General features: G+C 33.8%; 1 protein-coding gene across 1 annotated transcript; it reads left to right on the forward strand.

The window, feature by feature from the left end:
• The first annotated feature begins 3799 nt into the window (after positions 1 to 3799).
• Positions 3800 to 7715, forward strand: LOC109173742 (glutamyl-tRNA(Gln) amidotransferase subunit B, chloroplastic/mitochondrial-like). The gene is made up of 8 exons (XM_019323033.1): positions 3800 to 4499; positions 4829 to 5038; positions 5229 to 5369; positions 5458 to 5661; positions 6356 to 6553; positions 6893 to 6961; positions 7315 to 7431; positions 7529 to 7715. Exons 1-8 carry the CDS (start codon positions 3873 to 3875, stop codon positions 7607 to 7609), a joined length of 1647 nt encoding a protein of 548 aa, XP_019178578.1. The 5' UTR covers positions 3800 to 3872; the 3' UTR covers positions 7610 to 7715.
• Positions 7716 to 9810: the final 2095 nt, after the last annotated feature.

Here is a 9810-nt window from a genome sequence, read left to right on the forward strand (position 1 = left end):
TATTTAAACAATTAAATTTCCATACATAGTCCAGATAAGTCCTATTTATCTAGCCCATCACTCGACCTACGGCCCACATATAAAACCCAAAAAACCTAGATTCAGACATTATTATCTTCTTTCCTCTCTTCTTGCTTCAGCCGTTTCTCTCTAAACTTTTACTACGCATTCAGGAAACTTCTCCACAGATTGGTTTCTCAATCTGTAATCTTTCTCCTTGTCTCTGAAACGTTATTTTCACCATTCCCTTTGTAGTACCTCTGAGCTTCAATTTAATCGGTTCACAACTCGCGACCGTTGCACGAAAGAAAACCCTAACTTTGTCTTCATCAAACTCAGGTATATCAAACACCACTCAACAAAACGATCGGTTGAAAACTTTGGAGTTTAGAGAACCGATCTGGAAGAAAGCAAACAACACTATACATCCAACAAAAATTACAACATTTGTAAGATAATAGTTCGATTTTTTCGATTTTCACTCATTATTGTATTTCCTGTTTATAAGCATGTGTATTGTTTGTTTTTAGGAATAATGTACACATGCTATAATTTTTAGATGTAGAAATCTGTTAGTATATCAAAACATAGTTAGCTCTAAATGATTTTTTAATCTCTGCTGTGTCTAATATTTTTGTTAATATGTGTCCATTTTATTTTTTATTTTATACGCATGTATATTCTGGAAAAAAAAGTTAGGGTTTATTATTATTATCCTGTATAGATTTAACCTGTCATGCATGTAATTTATATTTCAGATTTTATTTTGGGTTTATTTGGATCCACATGCCTTTAATACTTTTGCACATAAATTAAGATAATATTTTTGTGTTATGCTTTTGTACTGTTTTTATTTGTTTTTATCAGTAAAAGTTTAAGTATACTATAATAATAGAACATAAAATAGATTAAAACATAGATTACGTGTTGGTTCTCATAATAATTCATCTAAAAAAATAGCTCAATAATTTTGGGTATGGTTTTGGTGGGAATAACAGGTTTTGTAATCCCCTTATCATTTTTATCCAACTTGACAAAGAAGTCTCGGGATGAAAAGATTGAATTTAGATAGCAGATATGACTTAAAAACACCCATTTGTGCTTAATTTTCTACTTATATGGGTAACTAATTTACTTTTATTTTACAGTTTATAATATGGTGGGCATGTATCATGCAAGGTGCTGTTGAATTGGCTATTGCATATAACCAGGTAAGATGTGTGTTTCTCTGTAATTGATGAAAATATGTTGTCTGATGCATATGATGGGCATATAAATATATAATAGTTTTAAAGAATTATCAGTGAGTTTGTTTGTTTTTATGTACATATATATTCTCCAAAATGGGAATTAATACATAATTCTTAACAATCTATTCAACACTTTAGAATTCAAAAATTATATAATTTGTGTTTTGACTATATAAATCTAATTTTTTGCATAATAAAACATAAACTGATTATTCAACTTGACAATAGAAATTAAGGAATATATCAAATATGCAACCACATTACTATGATTTGAATACTTTGCTCATTTTAGAAGCTAGAATAGTCTTTGGCTAACAATATTTTACCATGCAGATTAACTTCATCAGCTTACGGGATAGGGATTAGACGGAAAAGGAGATGTACCACCGATTGGGGAAAGAGACAAAAGAGCAAAACGATTAAAATAAATAAAAGATGAAACTATGCATTGCACAAGTAAGAACTGTGTATATTTCTTAGTTTAATAGCTACATAGCAAGTGTTCCATGTACCTTCACCTGCCTTTGATTGTTTTCTAGCTCATCCCTATGGTCCTTTGATTGTTTTCTAGCTCATCCCTATGGTTATTGAGCACTTCAGCTGCTTCATTCTTGAATGTTATGATTTGACATATATTGAACTTTTTGCTTGAATACTAATGAACGCGTGTGTCCTAACTGTTATAAACATGTTGAGTGTAATGGAGTCTTTAACCATCATTACAAAAGGGAACATAATTACTTTTTAGTTTACAACTTTTTTTTTTTTTGCTTTGAAAATTGGATTTATTTGGAAGTCGAAGAGTGTACCCTTAGTTGTCTTTTTTTTCTTCTTCTTCTTCTTCTTTATATATGTACACTCAGGAAACTAACAATTTAGTTTCTTGCAAATGATGACAATTGAGTCTGATGCATATTTAGAAACATCTCTATACATTTGTTTTCATACACATTGTAAAATACGGAGTATGTTATATGACTCTCTTCTCACCTATTTCATACTATTTGGAGTGGGTTTGATCCTTTGGTTTGTCTCATGTGGGCTTCTAGCTTTCTCTTGGGCATTATCTACTTGCCATTTTTTGAACTGTTAGATTGAATTTCTTGTACTGTATTAAAAATGCAGGCAAAGGATCAAGTTGAGTTTGATGAGCAGGGATAAAAGTCTAGCAATATTCTATATTAATTTTAAAAACATGAATGTTTCTTGTATTACTTACCTCTCCATCATGAAACATACAGTTTCAACTTTTTATAGATTTCCTTGATCTTCATTTAGCAGCTTCGTACGTGCTTATCAAACTCACCTTCATATCTTTCTTGGTGTAATCGGAGTGTATTTCCGAACCAAGAATGAATTGGTCGAACATAGTGATTGAACTTGTATTGGTTTTTTTTATGTGCACAATGGTTTGTAACATGTATATATATAGAAGCAATGTATGAGGCGTGCAACATAAGCCATCAATAAACCCATTTACACGTTCTGACATCGGGTAGATTAAGATGAAAAGACTGACATGACAGCAAAATAATATTAAATTTGTTGGGAATAGGTTAAAGATACATTTACACATTATCTACAAAGAAAAAGACAGTCAAGGTAATCAATATAAAGATTTAATTCTATCAGAAGTCAATAAAGCTTGCTAAAATTCTGCAACTAAAATTCATCCATCAAAGTACACCGTTTTGTTTAGGCGGGAAAATGGAGCCATTTGATTGGTCCAAATCTAGTGGCTTTTATATATATATAGATTTTGCATTGCGTTTAGATGGCAAAGATTAATATTAAGTATTTTAAGTTCGTTGTTATCGTTTTCAAAAAAAAAAAAGTTCATTGTTATCCTTAGATGTCTTAGATGCACCACACCCATTGTCTTTGAAAGGAGAAAGACTAGTTATTTAAAGATAACGAAAGATATAGTTAAACAAGTGATGGAAATGTTCATGGATACTTTATAGGATAACTCAGCCATCTAGGACTTGGTAGAAATGTAGGAGATAGTTACTGATGAAGTAAGTTACGTGCTTTTTCCATGTTTTTATATCATGTTGAAAACTTATATATCAAGTAATTCTCTAGCGCATGTGATTTTGTGCTAGGAACCATAACTAGTAAGTGTAACTTGCATGTTATATGACAGAAAATAACTTCCATTATCTAATACAGCCCAATCTGTTGCTTTGTACATTTAGGTAGTTTTCTGTCAACCTTTATATTATTAGTTAACTTGTCTTAGCCTAATTTCTTGTTTTGTCTATTGAGGTGGTTTTACGTATATTAATGTTATTCTATATTAACAAAAATAAAATGTAATATGTAATGTTCTAAAGCATTCTGACAGTTTTTTACATCAACAGTATGTTGCATTTAGCTCTGGTAGTATCCATCTTATAAACTACAAACATCATGTAGTTTGATGATTGTGAGTCTTTGCCTAGGAAATTGAATTCTTGTTGGTTAATGTTTTTACAATTATAATCAAAGTTTCTATGTGTTTGAAAACATTTTATGTTTATTAATTGAGATTTTTTAACACTATTTTGTAATGTGCATGATGATTTGCAGGCGCAATTCTCATTGTTCTTGATTTTGAAGTTAGAGTGAAGGATCTATAACATGTCTGTAACACTCTTTAGGGGGATACAATTCTATCCTCTTAGGCAATACAAATTCCCATATTTTTCTAGAAAACATGCCACTTTGTATTGTACTTTGGAAAGAACAGAAACCAATACTACAACACAAGAAAAGCAACAGACCAAGTTGAAAGGGTTGCCAAAAAATCAATCAAAACCACTTGATAACATTTTGAAAGATTATGAATCAATCATTGGTATAGAAACCCATGTGCAGCTTTCAACTCTTACAAAGGCTTTTTGTGGCTGCCCGTATACGTACGGGGCTCCCCCAAATACATACATTTGCCCCATTTGCATGGGTTTGCCTGGGGCATTGCCAGTTTTAAACTCAAAGGTTATAGAATCTGCCATTAAAGTTGGTCTTGCACTCAACTGTAAGCTTTCTCTGAGCTCAAAGTTTGATAGGAAGCAGTACTTTTATCCGGATCTTCCAAAGGGATACCAAATATCACAGTTTGATATACCTATTGCAAGTGGGGGTTATCTTGATCTAGATCTGCCGGTTGAGTTTGGTGGGGGACATAGGAGATTTGGCATTACAAGGGTTCACATGGAAGAAGATGCCGGCAAGCTGCTTCATACTGATGGTGGGAGTTATTCTCAGGAAAGTATTACATCTCTTCTCTACATCTACAAATCTTGTATTTCATAATATTTTTTTTCCTATTTGAGATTATGACTAAAGCATTTGACTAGATTTGTTGAGTTTTCTGTTTGTTGAAGTTTAAACTAATTGTGAAAATCACTTTCTTTTGCAACTCGATCATATTATGAGCATTTCAGTGTGTAACGTTTACTTTCATGTCACTAAGTACACTAGTAACTTTTTGCCGATATCTCACCTAGCAACCAACTAGTATTGTTCATTTATTTTATTGCGAATTCTATAGGAGCAGGATCTAATCTTTTTTTCTTTTTTAAGTTTTATAACAGGTTGACTTGAATAGAGCAGGGGTACCATTACTTGAAATTGTCTCTGAACCTGATATGAGAACTGGAATTGAAGCTGCAGAGTATGCTGCAGAGTTGCAACGATTGGTAAGATATTTGGGAGTGAGTAATGGAAATATGCAAGAAGGGTCACTTCGTTGTGATGTCAATATCTCTGTTCGTCCAATTGGACAATTAGAATTTGGTACAAAGGTAAACTATTTCTTTTGTTTAGTAATATATTTTTCCACAGTTCTAGTATTTCTGTAATTTACTTTAAATCCTTATTTAATATTATTCATTTCTCATGTTTCATGATTTATTGATTTAACTTATAAATATATTTACGTGATGTTTAAATTGATAGAATGCTACTTTGTTTAAATTGGAATTCCTTGGACAGGTGGAAATTAAGAATTTGAACTCATTCTCATCGGTAAGTAGGGCTATTGATTTTGAGATTTCAAGACAGGTGCTTCTTCATAGCCAAGGCCAGAATGATCAAATTGTACAAGAAACTCGTCTCTGGGAAGAAGGTTCTCAGGTTATACAGTGGTTAACTTTTGTCCTGCCACAACATGAAATTAATATGTTACGGTTTGCTTATTTGGTAATGCTTTTCGTACTTTCAGAAGACAATTACCATGAGAAAAAAGGAAGGGCTTGCTGACTACCGTTATTTCCCAGAGCCTGATCTTCCAGGAGTTACTATCACTCAAGATTATGTTGACAGTGTTTGCAATTCATTGCCTGAACTTCCAGAGATGAAACGGCGGAGGTACGAAAAAATGGGATTAAGCATGCAAGATGTTCTTTTTCTGACTAACGACTCCAATGTAAGTACTGTTCATGACTGCTTAGATTCATGGTCTTTATATTGGCATAATGCTACGCATTAACTTGACCTTTTATGCTAGTTTGCATGCTAACTACTAACTAGAAGTTCTATAGAAGAGTGGCATAAAATTATCTGAATTTTGTTGTGTTTACTGTTAATGATACTCCCATTGGAATAGGAATAGTTATTTATGTGAAGTATTGTATTATTAGAATTAGATGAACATTATAATAGGAGTTATTATATTATTGGATTTAGAGAAACATTAAAATATGAATTATTATATTATTAGAGTTAGTGGAACATTGGAAATAGTTAGACTTTAAGAATACAATGTTATAAATAATAGGCCCCCATGTATTGTGGAAGCCGTGAACCAGAAGAACAATATAATCTTTTTATACTTTTCCTTACATTCTATCACTATATTCTCCTCCCCAATTCTTTATTAGCGCTAACACTTGCTCAAAGTAGTGCGTGTTTGGTACGGGATGTCGGGATCATATTAGTTAAATAAACATTTAATGCTTTATAGATTGGCATGCCTCTCTCCAACCCAGTCTTTCCACTCACCAACAAGCATGAAACAAAGAAATAAACTCCTTTAGATTTTTCTAGTACTCTTAAAAACAATTAATGTGATGTTTCGATACTCTGTAGTAGCATTATCTTTCAATAAACAAATGTTTCAGATTGCAGAGTTTTTCGATGCGACAATTGGTAGAGGTGCAGATGTAAAACTTGCTACTAATTGGATGATGGGTGACATAGCTGCATATTTGAAAAATGAAAAGTTATCCATCAATGAGATTAAACTTACTCCTCAAGAACTCAGTGAGCTCATTTCTGCAATCAAAGGGGAGACTATCAGTGGAAAGATTGGGAAAGAGGTACATATATAGTTGGCATGTGCTCTAACATTAAGAAAAATAGGTAGGTTATTTATTTATTTATTTATATATATACTGGTGTGCAATTTCACCTTTAATTTTTTTTAAATGATATAAAAGTACTATTTACAAATTTTAGCATACCATGATAACAGACATTTGCATTTTATACTATTTGACCTTTTAAATTTTTTAATGATAGAGAAGTTGCTTTCACAATTTTCGGATATCCTCATATCCATAATACCATACTAATTCCACTGAGAAGAAATATATACCAGAGTTTCCAAGCTTGGTTAAAGTTTTGTTTGTTCATTGATTCCAATGTAACATCTGCAGATATTGTTTGAGATAATGGCCAAGGGTGGAACTGTCAAGGGGATGATAAAAGAAAAGGATTTGGTTCAGGCAAGTTATCTCATATCTAATGTTCTGAAGCTTGTGACCATTTGTCTTTGCTATCTGGTCATTAAAACTTTTTTTTTTTTTTTAAATTTAATGACTTTAGATGGGTTGAGTAATCAATCATGAAATGGTTCATAAGGGTCGTTAGATCTTATGGATTTGCATGTCCTCCAATGATATTAGCTTATGTCTAATTTTTTCTAGTTAGTCTCTTTCTAGCACCAGATATGTCGAGATGTGTTTGGAACAGTTTGAATGAGAGACGATTTTAGTGAATTCTAAAAACCAAGCATATCCCAACAACTATGAGACAAAAAAGAATGATGCATAATTCTCTTTTATTTTCAAAACATCAGATTGTAGATCCTCAAGAGATCGAGAAAATGGTAGATAAAGTGATTGCTGACAATCCAAAGCAACTAGACCAATACCGTGGGGGTAAAACTAAACTTCAAGGCTATTTTGCTGGTCAAGTATGGTTATTTTGCAGTTGCTTTAATTTTTCATCTCTCAATCCTGCAAGGCTGTAATAAAGTTAATGCTTTTCTAAATTTGTATGAAAATGAAAAGGTGATGAAGGAATCGAAAGGCAAGGCAAATCCAAAGATGTTGAACAAGATCCTATTAGAAAAGTTAAATGCCAAAAGATGATGCTTTGTCCAGTAGCAGCCTTGAATAATTCCCATTGTATTGTTGTGAAGCAGCAAAACGGTGTTGGTTAGTTGCTTTATAGATTAGCTACTCTCTTCAATCTTGAGATGGAAGGATTGTACAACTTACACTTTGCCTTTAGTTAAGGAGATAGCAAAGAGAGTCTAGGTTGATTATGCTTTTCTTTATTATCCGGGTACTCAAATGTGACCCACAACCCAAAGTAGCACAAAGAAATCCCTAAAACTATCAATCTCAAAGCAAGTCTAACACCTTCAGCAGAAGGGTCAAATACACCCACATCTATTCACGACTGTTCAATTAACACTTTGATCTAAAATATGATTTAATCTGAGAAATTAACTCTTTAAATTTCTTCACTTAGCATTTTTCCCAAGTTTTTTCCTTGTAGCCATTCCGCATAGTTAACATGGAATTTAATTAAAAATGAATTTGTTGATATGAAATTTATTAATGTTGACCTTTAAAACCAAGCAAACCTTACAAAGCGCATATAATTTCTTTCTTCATCTTCGTCTTCTCAAAACATCCTTTTGTATACTCTCCTTGTCGATGTCTATATTCATCTTCTTGGTGTGAAATATCTTTTGTCTTCAACTTAATCAAAAGTGCAAAACAACTTGGAGTATGAGTTGTTGGGAGCATTTAAAGGGAAAGGTTTCTTTTAGCCTATCCATGTTGTCCCACATTGGAAGTTTAGCCTCTTATTTCCTTGCTTATATACTCCAAGGCTTTTAAATTAGTTTGAAGTGTTATGAGAAGGGAAAGGAGGTAAACCATGCGCGTGCCGCCGCCGCCGCCACCCGTCCGGACGCGAGGTGGGGTCAACGTTTTGCTTCCAAAACCATTTTTCACCCTATTTTTGTGGATCATGTAATGACCTTGTCCGCACAACTCCATGAAGGAGTGTGCAGAGTTGGTCTACTGCTATTTTTTAGCACTACAAATGTGGGTAGTGAGAGGTGGGATGATGCTACAATTTTGCTGCAGTGTAGTATAAATACCAGCTATCAGAATGGGGAAAAACGCAAGAAACAGTACTGAGATTACTGCTACTGCTTTCGAAATTCTGTCAACCTGCGTATTATATATTACCTGCGATTTCTTTCCAGTTCATTCTGTTGTGCCTGTCGAAAGCATGCGACTCAATCTCTGGTCGTAAATGTTTTTAAGGTAGTGTGTTACACACGATACCGAACCTTTGGTTTGCCCTTTTTCGTTCCAAACCTTACATCCACAGTGCAGAAAAAACCCAACAGTTAAAAACATTTAGATACCAAATCGAGTCACAAATGTCAGGAATGCCAAACACTGTGTCTGCCATTACTCCTATTCAACCACTCACTCGTGGTTTAAACTACAAGAGGTGGGCTGCAAAATTAATCATGCTTCTGGAATCAAAGGATGTGGACTATGTCCTTTTTGCAAATCTGCAAAGGCAATTTGGGATTTAATGATTGAGAAATATGGGGCTAATGATGTGGGGAGACGCAAATACGATGTGGGTCGTTGGTTACACTTTAAAATGGTGGACACCAAACCTGTAATCGAACAGGTACACGAGTTTGAAAATTTAGTTGGTGACATGAAAGCTGAAGGTGGCATAGTTAATGAAGTAGTCCTATGTGACTCTCTGATTGACAAACTGCCCGACTCCTGGGTGGGCTTCAAGAATAAAATAAAACATGATCGAAGGAGCTACACACTGCAACAACTAATTAATAGCGTGAATATCGAGGAAGAAAACTGCTTGGTTCAAAGGTCTGTAACTCTTACTGACAATGTTAAAGCTAATATTGTTGAAACTAACTCTGGCTTTGAGAAATCAAAACCTGGTGACAATTCTAGAAACCAAAAGAAGAATTTTAAGAATAACAATTCCACTCGCGGCAAAGGGGGAAAAATTCTGAAAAAAAAAGGAACAATAATGGTGAATGCTATGTATGTGGAAAACGAGGCCACCGTGCTGCCCAATGCTATCATCGCAAAGGGTCTACGAGTCAGAATGGACAGAAACCAAACAACGAGAGGCCGAAGAACCAGGCTAATCTGACGGAGAACACAGAAGATGCTGATTTAGTAGCTGCTGTAGTAACTGAAGCCAACATGGTGGAAAATCCAGACAAATGGGTTGTGGACACTGGAGCTTCACGGCATTTTTGCAACAACAAAGCTTCATT

Source organism: Ipomoea nil, unplaced genomic scaffold (genome assembly GCF_001879475.1).
Source record: "Ipomoea nil cultivar Tokyo-kokei standard unplaced genomic scaffold, Asagao_1.1 scaffold0482, whole genome shotgun sequence".
In the NCBI taxonomy this organism is placed as follows: domain Eukaryota; kingdom Viridiplantae; phylum Streptophyta; class Magnoliopsida; order Solanales; family Convolvulaceae; genus Ipomoea; species Ipomoea nil.